The 16,129-nt window shown below is 44.2% G+C and overlaps 1 protein-coding gene and 1 pseudogene across 1 annotated transcript; one reads left to right on the forward strand and one right to left on the reverse strand.

The window, feature by feature from the left end:
• The first annotated feature begins 873 nt into the window (after positions 1 to 873).
• Positions 874 to 11,192, forward strand: SNX12 (sorting nexin 12). Its single transcript, XM_028522825.1, has 4 exons — positions 874 to 1,162; positions 8,098 to 8,193; positions 8,759 to 8,883; positions 9,328 to 11,192. Exons 1-4 carry the CDS (start codon positions 998 to 1,000, stop codon positions 9,428 to 9,430), a joined length of 489 nt encoding a protein of 162 aa, XP_028378626.1. The 5' UTR covers positions 874 to 997; the 3' UTR covers positions 9,431 to 11,192.
• Positions 11,193 to 12,044: 852 nt separating this feature from the next.
• Positions 12,045 to 14,915, reverse strand: LOC114504935 (annotated as a pseudogene).
• Positions 14,916 to 16,129: the final 1,214 nt, after the last annotated feature.

Raw genomic sequence — 16,129 nt, forward strand, 5'->3', positions numbered from 1 at the left:
TTTTTTTAGCAGAAGGCAGGTGCAAGGAAGGAAAAAGAAATACCTAAAGTCACCCCCCTTAATCTGGGGCAGTAGTCTTTCATGTGCGCCATGTGTAAATTAGTCATAAATATTTATGTGTCTATAGACATTCTCATGTAGACATGTACTCTATCGGTATTACGGGCTGCAAGCAACCTCAGAGTAGTGCCAAGTATGGAGTTCTGCAGAGCAGAGAATGGAGGGTACGAAATAAATGCCCTCAATTTGCCAAGAAACCTATCTGAGTACAGCTTGGCTTCGCTTTTATGTGGCCACAAGTGGAGGATGAAGATATGCCCATATATTCCTGAAAAGTGAGTATGAGAAATCATCTTTGTTTACTCCCTTCTTGCTGCTTCCCTGGCACCATAGATAGTTCTCACTGCGCGCTCAACTGCGCCTGGCAGGTATTGAAACTATCCGTGGCACGAGTGGCGGGGCTGCATTCTAGGTTGTCAATACTATTGTTGGGACCACACCCTCTGGAAGCCACGCTTCTATTTTCGCGCAAAACCCTTACTTATTCAGGTCACGGGGTTTCGGCCTATCACTGTAGAACCCTAGCGTGTGGGGCAGTGCCAACTGCTGATTGATACAAGCATGGTCTAAGACAATCTCTTGCGTTGAGGGGCACCGATTGGCGGATCCGGCCGGTAGTGCTTCCCAGGATACTGGGTGGCGCGTTCCGGGGATGCAGGCTCCCGGGCGGCCACAAATACCGCCCGGAAGCCTGAATAAGGCCTCTTGGGTACAGTACTCCCAGCTGCCAGCTAGGCCGCTATTCAGAGTGCTGGGCCCAGGGCCGAAGGACTTGCGCGCACGTGCGTGCGTGCGTCGTGCGTGAGCGCGCGTGCGCGGCGCCGCAGTCTTGTGGGTTGGCTGGTGATTTTGCAAGCGGGAGGGGCCGTGCGCGCTCCTGCCTCCGGCCTGTGTCCCCCACCCCCCCTTCCCTGGTCCCGGTCGCTCCTTCGGAAAGATGTCGGACACTGCCGTAGCTGATACTCGGCGCCTTAACTCGAAGCCGCAGGACCTGACCGACGCTTACGGGCCGCCAAGTAACTTCCTGGAAATCGACATCTTTAATCCACAGACGGTGGGCGTGGGCCGCGCGCGCTTCACCACCTATGAGGTTCGCATGCGGGTGAGTCACGGGGTGAGGGAGACAGCTGAGGGGAGGACCGGGCAGCTGGGCGGGGAGGGCGTGGAGGGCGGGGGGAGGCTGCCGCGGGGGCGCCTAACGGCGGAGAAGGCGCTTGAAAGCCACAATTGGGGGTCCGGGGATGAATAGGTTTGGAGAGAGGGCTGCAGACTCGGTTGTGGTCCGAGAATTCAGAAAACTCCTGAGGGGGACATCAGACCGGCTTGAGGGAAAACAAGTACCCATGAACAAGAAGTGAAGCATGGTTGGATAGGGTGGGGAGGATGGAGAAGCTTAAAGTGAGCAGTGCAAGGAAATAGGAATCGTGACTGTAGCAGCAGAGGAAGGAAGGAAGCATGGAAGAGGGCTGGGGGGTGGAAAGCCAAAGGGAGATATCTCTGGGACCCCTAACTAAACTAGGTTGTGGGAAGTCAGCCTGAAGAGGGAGGTCGGGAAGGCCCCAGTTCGTACTAATGAGGTCTCCTTGGGATGATGGAGTTAAAATAAAGCAAAGCCTGGATTAAAAGGAAGATGCGATTCCAGGATAAGGAGACAGTAGGTTGGTGGAGAAGAAATAATAAAGGGAGTCTCCTTGAGACTGAGTGCTTTCAACGCTTATGTAGAATTAGCATCTGAAGGAGGGAAGTGTTTTCTGCTTAAGTTTTCTCAGAGACATGCTGTGTCTCAGTGAAACCAGGCCCTGCACCCGGATTGGTGGCTTGTCAGTCACTGCTCTCATGCTATATTTATCCAGTAGATTTGAAGTATCCAGAATGTTTATTTCAGTGTCTATTGGCTCTCATTTGCATTTTTCTGTATATGAGTGTCCATTTGCCCTTTCTCTCCTAGATTAACCTTTGGAATCAGACCCTGGTCTTTAGTTACTTTAATGTCCGACATTTCAGGACTGCCCCAGGAGTGGAATGTCTTCTTCCACTGTACACTACAGAGGACTTTACTCTCTAGTTTTTAGTCCACAATGCAAGGATGGAATGTGCAGGTAGAGTACGTGGTTTGCAGGTTCTTTGCCAGTTGAAGTGGTTACAGGCAAAAAAAAGTTTGAGAATGATTGTCTAATTCTCCTTATGTTTTTTCTCAGACTAGAGGGCCAGACTATTCTCTGTGGACAGCATGCTGCTCAAACAGCATTTGAAGACCTAAAAGTGTGTGTGCTTCCATTTTTGAATGAATGAATTGAATGAACGCATGTGCTCTCATACTGGGCATTGGAATCTAATTGAAAAATGATAGTCTCCAAATTCCAAGTTTGGCAAAGTCCAGACTGAAGAAAGAGAAGCCAATAGCAAAAAATGAGAGCACTCATCTATATGAGAGAGATTTGAAATCATCTTTTGGGGGAAGAATGGAAGTTAGATTCCTCAATATGGGAGAAAAGCTAGGAAGCCTGGGCATAACTTGTTCAGTGTAAGGACTCCGCTGTGGAGTTTGGAGACATTGCCTTGATGCATTACCCAAGAACCTTAGGAAGTATGAATGAAATAACTCTCCACTTCAGGCATACCATTAACAACAGGGACTGTTTATCTAGTGCCTACTATGTGCCAGGCACTGAATTAGGTTTTATTTTTCAAATCTTTACAAAAATTCCATTTTACAGATGAGAAACCAAGGAGGAATGCAATTTTAAGTAACTTGCCCAAGTACACAAAGCTAATAAGTAGAAGGGCAGGGATTTGAACCCAGGTCTGTCTGACTCCAAAGCCCCTCATACTATCTCCTTTACATGGTAGTCTCTTTGGCAATGCTTACTTTAGTGTGCAAAGTATTTCTACCCATTAAGTTCTTCAGTCCTTTGCACAGTTGTGTAGTGATGATAGGGTTGGTGGCAGTTCCTAGTTCTATGGGGTTAATTTGTATTGTTTATGTCAATGTGTAAGCTACATAGGCTTTTGACATTTTTGATGAACTCTGTGTTGGGGAGAAATTGGCAAAAAATCATTTGGTTTTAAATTGCTATTTTAAGTGATTGATCATAGTAGGCATTATAGGGAGTGTGTGAGTCAGAGAGCGGGCTTTGGGAGTGAGGCTTTGTGAATGGTAGAAGCAGTTGGCACTGACTTTTCCCCTTTGCATACTAGCTAAATATTTCTGAAGCTGTTCTCTAGCATTTTGCTCATGAAAGAATTCTTTCCCTCCCTCCCATCTCCCCAAGATATGAGAAGTCTGGAAAGGTGTCCTGGTGACTTGACATGATGTGTATGGAAATTTTCAAATGTCAGTGGTCCTGTGGACCTGAACTTTGCTTCTCTCCTTTCCATTGACTTTGTGGTGATCATATCCGAAGGACTCTATATCCTACATTACACAACCCTGTCTTTCTCATGTGGTTTGTAGGTTGGAGCTGGGAGGCTATCCCAGGACACAGTAGCCCCTTCCTTAGATGGCTAGGTGTGGAGATGAAAGGCCATTATTGTCATCATCCTGTGGAAGTAGGGGAAGAATAGCATTTTTGTAAGTCAAAGGAGGAAGTTTACAAAATGGCAGTGAGTTAGGGTTAGTGAGTGGGTGGTTTCATTGTGTCTTGAAAGAATCTACTCAGTATTCTTTTTTCTTTTCTTTGGTCCTTCTCTTGGCTTTTGTAAAAGCCCACTAGTTAAGGTTCCACTTTTAAGGAGTACAATATTTGTAATGAACTGTGGTAGAAACCTAGAATCACATGATACTGAAGGGCTGTTTTCTTGTAGGATATACCCCCACCCCCAGTTTTACTGAGATATAATTGACATATGACATTGTATAAATTTAAGGTTTATAATGTGATGATTTGATACACACACACACACACACACACATATATATATATATATATATATATATATATGTCTTGCAGGCTTCTGAGAATGTTTTCTATAATGGGTTATCTTGAAGAGCTAATACATGCACATGGTACAAGATTCAAAAGGTATAAGAAAGATATCCTGTAAAAATTGTCTCCCTCTCTCTGCTCTCCAGAGGTTCCTCTTTCCGAAGAAAGCACGGTTTCCGGTTTCTTATTTAGTCTTCTAAAGGATGGTTTAGATAATAAAATATTACTTTACATATATCTCACGCCACTTCAAGTCATTGACCTTCCTTGGACCTTGATCCTGGATAGACTTGTAACTAATATAAGTCGGCTAGTTATTTGGCTTTTGATGACCTATAATACCTAAACCTGGATCCTGATAAAATAATTTCCAGACTTGAGAACTACAAAGCATGATGTAGTGAGGACTGCGTGAAGCTCTAGCATAGCTCCGGGATGCTTTGTTCCTGACCCGAGGCCATTGTGGAGAAAGGAGAGAAACTAGTTCCTTTTTCTATCTGCTGATCTGAATTGGCTGCTGGGAAACATAGTCACTATTAATACATGTGTTTGGCCATTTCTGTTTAGAACGTGTAGGCAAGAGTGAGGATCAGGGCTTTTTGTTTGTTGGGGATTCATGTTGCCATAGAGTCTCAGGAAAATTCTCAATGATTAAGATGTGGGAATAAGCTGATTTATATCAGGGAGCAAGCTATGTTAAGCCAGCCAAATGTAATTGCTCTTTCTGCTGCACTTTCTGGATTAGGAAAGGGTAAACAGATATATAGGACCTCTATGAATCAATTGAATATTTATTGAGTAACTTGCATAGTCTGCATTTAAAGGGATGCAGAAGTAGTCCTGGCTTCTGATTTTAATGAAATTACAGTTAGGTAGCAAGATGAATATGATACATAGAACAAGTATATCGGGCAGTGCTGAAGTATAGTCATAAGAGTTCAAAGGAGAGGCAGGCCAATAAATTCAACTGGTATTGTCAGGAAAGACTTCCCCGATGAAGTGGGACTTGAGCTGAGAGTTGTGGAATGGAGAGGATTTGGACAGGAAAAGCAAAGGAAGGCATATCTCGGAAGTGCTTATCTCACTGTCTTTGCAGGAAACTTAAATTCACTTTTCCATTGAAAATGTAACACGTGCACATGACAAATTCAAATTATACAATGAAAAATGTGACCCACCCATTCCAGTTGTCTAATTTTATTCTCCAGTCACTCACTATCTTTTCATAAATATTTTATTCATAAATATAAATATATATACATATACAAATCCCTTTTATTTTTCATTATATTTATTGGTGTGACATTGGTTAATAAGATCATATAGGTTTCAGGCATACGTTTTGTGATACTAGATCTGTATATTGCATTGTGTACCCACCACCAAGCTCAATTTGTCCTCCGTCACCATATATTAGGCCCCTTTACCCTTTACTACCCCCACCCCTTTCCTTCTGGTAACCGCCATACTGTTGTCTGTCTGTGTCTTGGTTTCAGTTTTATATCCCGCATATGAGTAAAATCATATGGTTCTTAGTGTTTTCTGACTGGCTGACTTCACTTAGCATGATATTCTCAAGGCCCCTCAATGCTGTTGCAAATAGCAGTATTTCATCTTTTTTTGGTATTCAACCATAAATTTAGTAAGTGTTATCGAGCCAAATAATATACTAGAATACAACAGGGTAGAAAATAGAGACCTTGTAAAGCATTACAAAACAGCGATAAAGGTTATGGAGATAAAGAATGGCCCGAACAAAGGAGACTGGATGCTGAAGGCAGTGGGTCATCCATTCATGAACCACGTTGCAGAGCCCGAGAGCCTCATGCAGTCAACGTTCGCCGAGTCCCAAGGACACAGTGGTGAAAATAAAACACCCTGTTTGTGCCTCAGGGGAATTAGACAGTAGCTGTGAAAGGACAGACAATTAAATGAGAAACTCAAACAAAGTGTTAGTCACAAGCAAGCCTAATTTTGATATCAGAATTCATGGTTATGATGAGTTACATCATAGTTACATGAAAAAGTGCCTAACACAGAGCAGGCACTCACAAAATGCTTGTTTTTAATAAACTAAACAGCTCACCTGTGTGTAGAGAGGACTAACTGATACACAATAGTAAATGGTAATGATTTGAAAAGCAAAGAAAGTTAACACAGGAGTCTTGATGAATCATATAGCCTTGAGTTAAGTACAAGGTCCTTGTCCCCCATCTCTGTGGGCTCCTCTTTGTCGACTCCAGACTCAGTTTTCTCTGCTAATCACTGTCTAGGAAAGCTCATTAAAAGATTTACCTGATCAGACTAAATGTTTCTTTTCTTAATTCATCTCATTACCCTTCCAACACTCCAGCACTGGCCTAAAACACTTGACTTTCATAGCTTCCATTAATGCAAATAGGATCTCATCAAGGTCTAAAGATCCCTAGGAGAGCTGAGACTGAATGTCTTCATCTGAATGCATAAAATAGCAGCTGCTCCTGGGATATTTCCCTTGTTTACAGTGTTTCCTTCAGTCAGCGGTGAGCTCATCCACGCTGTGAAAAATGAATGAACACATTTCAGATTCCCTTCAAGTGCCTGGATGAAGCTCAGCATTTCATCTTTTCTTATGGCTGAGTAGTGTTCCATTTTAGATCTGTACCACATCTTTATTCAATCATCTATTGAAGAACACTTTGGTTTTTTCCATGTCTTGGCCACCGTGAATAATGCTGCAATGAACATGGGGATGCATATATCTTTGTGAATAAATGTTTTCGAGTTTTTCAGGTAAATATTCAGAAGAAGGATAACTGGGTTGTGTGGTAACTATATGCTTAACTTTTTGAGGGCCTGCCATACTCTTTCCATAGTGGCTGTACCAGTTTACTTTCCCACCAGTAGTGAATGAGAGTTTCTTTTTCTCCACACCCTCTCCCAATGCTTGTTATCACCTGTCTTGTTGATAGCAGCCATTCTAACAGGTATGAGGTGGTAGCTCATTGCAGTTTTTTTTAATTACTTATTTATTTTAGAGAGGGAAGGGAGGGAGATAGATAGAGAAACATCAATGTGCAGTTGCTGGGGGTCATGGCCTGTAGCCCAGGTATGTACCCTGACTGGGAATCGAACCTGCGACACTTTGGTTCGCTGCCCGAGCTCAATCCACTGAGCTACGCCAGCCAGGGCTAGCTCATTGCAGTTTTGATTTGCATTTTCCTAATAACTAGTGAACTGAGCGTCTTTTCATATATCTGTTGGCCATTTATATGTCTTCTTGAGAGTAATGTCTGTTCAGGTCCTCTGCCCATTTTTTAATTGGATTGTGTGTCTGTGTGTTTGGTGTTGAATTGTATGAGTTCTTCATATATTTTGCAAATTAACCCCTTGCCAGAGCTGCTGTTTGTAAATCTCATCTCCCATTAGGTTGGTTGTCTTTTTGTTTTGTTGATGTTTCCTTTTGCCGTACAGAAGCTTTTTAGTTTAATATTGTCCCATTCATTTATTTTTGCCTTTACTTCCCTTGCCTTTGCAGTCAAATTCATAAAATCTTCTCTAAGACCAAGGTCCGTGAGTTTAGTACCTGTGTTTACTTCTATGTAATTTATTGTTTCAGATCTTACATTTAGGTCTTTGATCCAGTTTCATTACCTTTTTATACAGATCCCTTTAAAAATACAAGTAGAGGCAAGCTATATATACTGTTCTGTATCTTGATTATAACGCTTAATATCTTTTCATACTGGCACATAGTCTTTTATATTCTTTTTGTTGTTGTACAGTATTCCACTGTATAGGCGTACTATGTTTATTTACCCAATTACCTATTGGTGGACACTTATTATTATTACAAATAGTAAAACGCAGTGAAAACCCTTGTACATACATATTTACATGTAACTTCAAGTCTACTTCTAGGAAACATTCTAAACAGCAAGGGACTTCTAATCACTGACCATGACAAGGCCAGATGTGGTAAGGTTTGGCATTCATGTGGTGATGTTTTGAAAGGGTTATAGGACCATGGTCCATAGGAGCTCTTTCTTCATTGGGACCTTGTGGTTCTGACAGGTGGCCACCACAGGCTGAACATTACTTACCATCTCTCTTCTCTCATTCTGCCCTGTAGACAAACCTACCTATCTTCAAGCTGAAGGAGTCCTGTGTACGGCGGCGCTACAGTGACTTTGAGTGGCTAAAAAATGAGCTGGAGCGAGATAGTAAGGTACGGGCCCCGCTCCCTGTGTGGCACCTTTGCAGGACGAGATCTGCATAGGCTGAGAGGGTATAAGATCAGAGACTGAAATTTTGAAGGCAGCGGGGAGGGTGAACACACCCTATCTACCAAATCCCAATATATTGGATCTGGGAAGTAACCTTTGAAACTTGAAAGTGGTAAGTTTAGGAGAGATCTTAAAAGAGAAAGCATTACTTCCCTTAGTGGCTAGTCAAGTCATATAACTTAACTCCTATTCGTGCTAAAAATGGAAAGAACAGTGTCAGGAAAGGCCTCGCTAGATTCTTGGATGGTAGTGGATTATTAAAGTGAGGAATATTTGAAGTCTATTTCCTTTCTTCGGAGATGGTAAACCTGCCCTCCCACCGAAACAGTTGGATTCATTTTTGACCTGAGCCATCCTGGCTGTTCTTATGGTCAGCTCTTGCAAAGTTGTTGGCTGTGGGGTAGGATGGACCCTGTGCCTTAGGAAACAAGGAATAACACGGTGCTTTCCCATCCCATTCCCTCTCTGAGTTCTCCCGTGTGGCTGATATTTTGTGTCTGCCTGCAGATTGTAGTCCCACCGCTGCCCGGGAAAGCCTTGAAGCGGCAGCTCCCTTTTCGAGGAGATGAAGGGATCTTTGAGGAGTCCTTCATTGAAGAAAGGAGGCAGGGCCTAGAACAGTTTATTAACAAGTAAGCCACGTTCCCCGGGGGGCTCCTCTGGCTGCTTTTCCATCTTGGTCTTTCTGTGTGTTTCTCCCATCTCCGCTTTTGTAAGGGGTAATACGATGTGCTGCCTATTGTGTGGTGGGCTGGCTGGCTAGCGAGGCTCTGTTCCTTTCGGCAGCATGCTGATCCTGTACCTCAGGGCCTGAGAAAGCACTGCATGTTGCATGTGTCTAGGGGTTTTTCCCTCCCTTACCCTCTCTCCCTCTTTCCCTCTACAATATTAGGGTTCAAGTGGTGTCCTGCTGCTGTATGCCACTTGCTCAAACCTCAGGGCTAACCTGTCCATACGCCCTGTCCATACCCCCATCAGGGCTGACCTTGTCCTTTCTCCCCTATCCATACCCCCGTCCGTCTGTGAGTTCTCTCCGATCTCAAATACTACTGATAACCATCTTGATCTCTTTGCAGAATTGCGGGGCACCCACTGGCCCAGAATGAACGCTGCCTACATATGTTCCTGCAGGAGGAGGCAATTGACAGGAACTACGTCCCCGGGAAGGTGCGCCAGTAGGAGCCCCTCTCACCACTTGCCCTCTACTTTCCTGCTGAAATGACATTGGTTTTTACACTAAGCCTCTCTTTCTTTCTTTGATCTGAAGTTGGCTGCCCATCCCCTGGCCTGATAGACTGTCTGGCATTGTGTTCCTTGGTACCTGACTACACCGTGGGCACTCTGCTGGGAACCTCTTCTCTGGGGAGAGGTGGGAAACCACAGGCAGATGCCCTTTGCTTGGGGTTGGGGGTGGGTGGGGGGATTGGACTGGAAGGCAATTTCTCGGGCATTTGCCCATGCCAGAAGGCTAACGTAGGGGGCAGGGGTCTTGTGCTGCTGAGGCACTCGGCTACATACTGATGCTGCAAGTCCAGGGGATTTTTCTTACTCTTAGGTTTAACCAGGAACGCTGAGCGGGGAAAAACCCTGCCTCTCCTACCTGCATGAATTTTTTCCTTTTTGGGAAGGTGGTAGAGACCCAAAAGCTGTCCTCGTTTTCTCTAGGCCTGCTCCCAGTTTTTTTTTCCCCAACAGTTTCTTGTGTTACTTTCTCTCCCCCTTGTTGCTTTCCACGGCAGCAATCCTCCTAGAATCGAAACAGTTTGTTGTGGGGAGCAAGGTGTGCGGGTTTTCTGGGCCCGTCATCGTGGCTGCTTCAGAGTCAACAGAAAGCCATAGGGCAGCGGGGGAGCTCCTGTTGCTGAGCCCCTTTCCTTTGTGGCTCCCCACTCCGGCTGCCTTTTCTTGCTCACCAGCAGGTGAGTCAGTATGGGCCAACAGTCCTCCCTTCCCGGCTACTTTAGGGATCAGCTTTGCAGGCTTGCTGGGTGGCTTGAGGGGTGAGAGCAACTCACTGCTGCCACGAAACTCCCTGAAGGTGGGAGTGGATCATTTCCTAGGTATAGCTGGGTGGCAGGGAAGAGCATCACCACTGTCTTCCATCCTCCCTTCCCCCATCCCATGTAGTGCTGCCCCAGGGCAGAAGCACATGAACAAACCACATACTTTCTGACTTCTCTCAAGCATTTTGAGCTATTGGTTAGGGCTCACGGGCAAGAGCTGTCTCTGCCCTCCGCTTGGTCACAGGGTTGTTGAACTGCCTGAACTTGTTTCCCGTGGAACGCCAATGTTCTCCCCAGAAGTTGAGCTAGGGATAACAGCCGGGTATGGGTTTCCCAAAAGTTAGAGTCTGAAGCAACTTCTTCAGACCAGCACGTTTCCTGGGCTTCTGTCTGGGAGGTCGTGGTTTGCTGGGGCCCGATATCGATCCCAAGGGGTAGAATGGGAGCAGGTTACCTCTGGCGTCAGGGCAAAAGTGGAGGCTCTCTGCGTAGACACTCTACCATGGAGGCATTGGGGTTCTCTGTACAGGGTCTTGGGGAAAAGCATTACTGATTCGGACAAGATTCAGAGCAGAAAGATGAGGAGGGGCTTTTGACCTGGGATTTGGAGCCCATTGAAATGTTGAAGTTCCCTGTGACAGAATGGCTCTCCAGCTGCTGAGCCTGTGCCAGGGGCCGTGCAGCCCCGAGAGAGAGGCTCTGCTCCCTTTCCCACCTCTCCAGTGTTGGTGTTGTTGCTGCCTTTTTGATTTGTACCCTCCGTTACTGGTTTTTTTTTTAAAGATTACTTCTTTCATTGTGCACAAGTGCTGAGAGCCTGAGGCCCCATTTCTGCTGTGTATATATCCTGATTCGGGGCTTTTATTCAGCAACTGTTCATTCTTCTGTCAGACAATGTCATATTCAACTCTGTTCATATTAAACCACTGTGAAGCAAGCCTCTGTTGTCCAGTTGTTTTTTTTTTAATTCTCTAGGATGTTCTGGATATTGTGCAGAAATCATGCAACGTGGTCAATTTCCTGAGGTGATAAGTTTTGCATACATTTTGATTTTTTAAAATATTTTATAAAGAGAGGGAAAGGGAAGGAGAAAGAGGGAAAGAAACCTCAACATGCAAAAGATAACCTCAATTAGTTGCCTCTCTCATGTGCCCCCCCCCGCCAAGTGGGGACCTTTCCCACAACCCAGGCATGTGCCTTGACTGGGAATCGAACTGGAGACCTTTTGGTTTGCAGGCTGGTGCTCAATCCACTGAACCACACCAGCCAGGGCACATTTAAATTTTTAAAAAGTGGAATTCTAGCCACCTATAGTGATAATTATTCATCCTTGCAACTTGGACTTGACTTTGTCACAGAGGTAATGAATTCATCTGTTTGCAGGGAGTAGCCATAGGGCTCAGTACCTGTGGTTTATACCCCATTTAGCAGATTTGGTTTTTAAGCTTGTGGGTTTGTGCTAATTTGGGCAGAATATATTTAGTATGTGTATGTATATCTGTATATGTATGTTCATGTGCTATAGGTTACATAAACACATGGACATTTGTTTTATCCTCTAAGACACCCCCACACACCACCTACAAACACTATTTCTTTTATAGCCTTTTAACCTCAATTGGATTTTTAAAAAATATTTTATTTATTTATTTTTAGAAAGGGGAAGGTAGGGAGAAAGAGAGGGAGAGAAACATCAATGTGTGGTTGCCTCTCATGTGTCCCCTACCAGGGACCCGGCCCACAACCCAGGCACGTGCCCTGACTGGGAATCGAACCAGCGATCCTTTGGTTCACAGGCTGGCACTCAGTGCACTGAGCCACACCAGCCGGGACTCGATTGCATTTTTTCTTTCAAATAGATTTGATGCAGGCAGAAAGGTGAGTGAACTCAGAACTGTTGATGGGTGAATATTTTCATCTGACCAATGTGTTCTGACATGGCTTCCTCCACAAAGTGGGTTTTGGAAAAAGGTTTGGAATGCTAGGAGGTAGCAGTCTTGTCATTTGGGAAGTCACAGCTAGCTGAGAATGGAAAGAAGGTATAGAAAGTGATGCGGTCAACATGTTATGAATGAAAGTGACAGCAGTGTTGAGGTGAAGAAGAAGTGTGGGACAGAATTGAGGAAGAAGTTTTGGTATTTCTGGAATTAAATCACTATGAGATATCTGAGGGAATAGGACTAGATGTTTCTGTGAGATAAGAGAGAAGAGTAATGAGAGAAATGCTACCTTTATAGTCAGCAGTGTTAGAGAATGAGTTAGAGAATAATTAGAAAAAGCAGCTGTAAAAGAAAATATTAACAAAATAGTGGACAGGTGACATTGATTTTACAAGTACTAATTAATACCCTCTGTGTCCAGCTTTATGCTAAAAGCTGGGCTGGGGATGGGGTAGGGTGGTCACGGTATAAGTAAAACATGATTCCATTCTCTTTTTTCATAGACCTTATTACTTCTTATGCTTTAGTTCAGGAGATGTCTACACAAGGCCAGAAAATGCTAGAGACAACATAAGAGGTCTAGGCACATCTTGTCCAGTCTTCTTTTTTTTTTTAATCCCACAAAACAAGCAGCCTTCATTGCAGTGTTACAAAAACACTTTCCATCTTGGCAATATTTTACAACACACTTAGCTTCAAGAGTTGGGAAGGAGAAAGTTGGAGACTCAAGGAGAAAATTTCTACAAGTGATACTAAGAAACTGTCCCAGCTCTCCCACCCAAACAAAAGTCCATATACCACTTCATTTCGTGACCCAACAAGAGGCCGTGAGGAAGGCAGTAGGAGAAACTGGGGCAGTTTCACTATGGATTATGTCAGAGACACAGGGATGTTCAAGACAGTCATCAGCATTGTCGGTTGCACAGATCATTCCTGTAGTTGTTTCTTCCTCCCATTTTGCCTCCACAGCCACCTTGGTGTCCTCCATAGTTGCCACCACTCCTGTCTCCTCCATAGCCTCCACTTCAGACTTTATCATAGCCACCACCACCAGCACTGTCTCCTTTGTATCACCCTCACTTCAGTCCCCACCAAAGCCTCTTGTGTCTCCACCATAGCCACCTCAGTCTCCACCTCTGCCTCCGTAACCCCTCTCTTCATTGTAGCCTGTTCCCTGAAAATCTCCTGAGGGACAAGAGTCCTCTGGCCTGAGCTCATTGCACTGATGGCAGGAGTTCCTGTGAGCAAAGTTCCTATTTCCACATGATGCATTAGGGCAAACCCAGTCCCCATTTTGGGGGTCTCCACCTCTCCCCCGAAAATCTCCATGGTCTCTATATCTTCCATAGCCTTACCACCTACCTCCACTTCCACTTCATAAATTCAGGTGTTCTGGTGACAAAGGACACTTTAATGATGTTGCCATGAAGTTCTTCCTCATCAAACCACTCAATGGCTGCTTTGCCTGAAGGAGGGTCATCACATTGGACACTGTTGCCTCCCCATTTGGCTTCCCTGTGTACAGATTTACCATTGGTTTTCCCACCTTGTTTGTCTTGATAATTCCTGTCTGTTTAAGGAACTCCCCGACTTGATCTGTCGACATACCCTCCCCAAGTCCTTGCACAAAAATTGAGTTGTTATATCTGGTCTGGGTTTATAATCCTGACCACCAAAATTTTTGAAGCCACCACAGTCACCACCAATTGCTCCTGTCATAGGACCTCTTTTAGCCTTGTCATATCCTTCACGCCCTCTACCTCCTCCCTGTGACCCACCATATCCTCTATTATCTTCTCCAAACCTCCTCACGTCATGACAGTTATCTTTGTGGTGGCTGTAATTTTCTTACTGTGAATGGTATAACTGATGTTTTTTTTTAAATTTCATTTATTAATTTTAGAGAGAGAGAGAGAAACATTGATTTTGTTGTTCCACTTACTTATGCATTTTTGGTTGCTTCTTGTATGTGCCCTGACTGGAGATTGAACCCACAGCCTTGGTGTATTGGGAGGATGCTCTAACCAACTCAGATACCCAGCCAGAGCCAGAACTGCTGGCTTTAAAAAAAAATCTCACCCGAGGATATCTTTATTGATTTTACAGAGACAGGAAGGGAGAAAGAGAAATCGATGTGAGAAATATCAGTTGGTTGCCTCTCCTATGCACCTTGAGGCAGGATTAAACCCACAATCTAGGTATGTGCCTGGACTGGGGATTGAACCTACAACCTTTTGATGCACAGGAAACGTCTCCAACCAACTAAGCCACTCAGGCAGGGCAAACTGCTGGTTTTGATGATAGGACCCATGCTGCTGATCATAATTTGGCTGCTCATCATGTGGACCCTGATGTTGATCATAGCCTGACTTCTGGTCCTGCGAATCCTGTTCACCATAGTTTGACTGGTCATATGAAGGTACTCTTCTATTTTGGCCTCTTGATGATTCTGTGTTTTTCTGTCCATGGTTATTATAAGGTTGCTGGCCATATGAGCTCTGCTTTTGATTCTTATAACCATTGCAGGACTGTGAATGACCTGATGGGCTTTGTCCATAATGAATAGCCTCTATAGTTCTGTCCACATGAGGAATCAGTAGTTTGCCTATAGCCAGAGTAGCTTTGTGGTTCTTGTGCATAACCTTGATTGCCTTGATTTCCATAGGAAGAATAACTTTGCTGCTCACCCCCAGACTGACCATAACTTCCAAAATCTGACATGACTAATGGCCGTGGAACAGAGCTCCCACACCCTGCCTAGTACGAGGAATTGGAGAGCCAGCTGGCACGGTGGCTGAAGCTCCAGTCTTCTTTTTAACTATCAGGTCAGATAAATTCCCTTTCTTTGGAGTCAAATTGGCCATTATAGCCCAGTAATGGGATCCTGAAAGAATCCCACATCCAAGTCTCCTTGCCCTTCAAAACTGAGAAACATACTTTATTTATTTTTAGAAACAGAGGGGAAGGGCGGGAGAAAGAGGGAGAGAAACATCATTTGGCTGCCTCTCACACATGCCCAACCAGGGACCTGGCCCACAACCCAGCATGTGCCCTCACTGGGAATAAAACAGGTGACCTTTCAATGCACAAGCCTGTGGTCAATCCACTGAGCCACACCAGCCAGGGCTCTCTATGCTTTTGAGAACAGAAAACTCATTCCTTACAAAACAGACAAAAGTGGGATAATTATTAACAATACAAAACGATTCTTTAAGTCAGAGCAGGCTTCCTTTACATGGGTACTTCCTATGGGGGTTTTAAGTGTTTGTATATAGATCATCAACTACTTGATATAGAGAAACTAAAGGTAAAGTATTAAGAGAGATCCTGCCAATTGAGGATCGATCAGAAATTGGATAAAACAGTAATTCATTTTTAAATAAAGATTTTATTTATATTTTTAGAGAGAGGGTAAGAGAGGGAGAAAGAGAAATATGTGTGAGAGATACATTGATGGGTTGCTTCAAACACAGCCCCAACCAGAGACCAGCCTGAAACCCAGGCCTGTGCCCTGACTGGGAATCGAATGGGTGACTTTTCAGTTCACAGGCAAGTGCTCAATCCACTGAGCCACATGATCCAGGGCAATAGTAGTTCTTAAGTGAAAAATAAAATACAGTTAAATTCACAGAAAGTTGTATAATACTTTTCAAGAAAATGGTGTATGATTATACCAATAATGTTTTTTGTCCACATGTAGTCAACCTTTGATCATCTGTGCTAATGGGGGGATAATACCTTTTTCTCTTATTATGCATTTTTCTAAATTTTAAACATACAGGTGTCTGGTACTCCTAAGACTTATTTCCTAACATGTCATCAGAATGAAGACTCAGGAAAACTCTGAAAAGAAGTAGAAAGAGTAATAGGCCTGAAATATTAACCTGGGTTGTGGAGCTGGCTATGCTGTTAACTGGCCCTAGCACCTTAGGCAA

The sequence above is a fragment of the Phyllostomus discolor genome, chromosome X (assembly GCF_004126475.2).
Source record: "Phyllostomus discolor isolate MPI-MPIP mPhyDis1 chromosome X, mPhyDis1.pri.v3, whole genome shotgun sequence".
Lineage (NCBI taxonomy): Eukaryota > Metazoa > Chordata > Mammalia > Chiroptera > Phyllostomidae > Phyllostomus > Phyllostomus discolor.

Bases quoted from the DNA above. Each gene is read 5' to 3' on its own strand.
- SNX12 (XM_028522825.1), top strand. From the start codon at position 998: ATGTCGGACACTGCCGTAGCTGATACTCGGCGCCTTAACTCGAAGCCG. The intron at 1,163-8,097 runs GTGAGTCACGGG...TCTGCCCTGTAG, and splicing joins CCTATGAGGTTCGCATGCGG to ACAAACCTACCTATCTTCAA. The intron at 8,884-9,327 runs GTAAGCCACGTT...ATCTCTTTGCAG, and splicing joins CTAGAACAGTTTATTAACAA to AATTGCGGGGCACCCACTGG.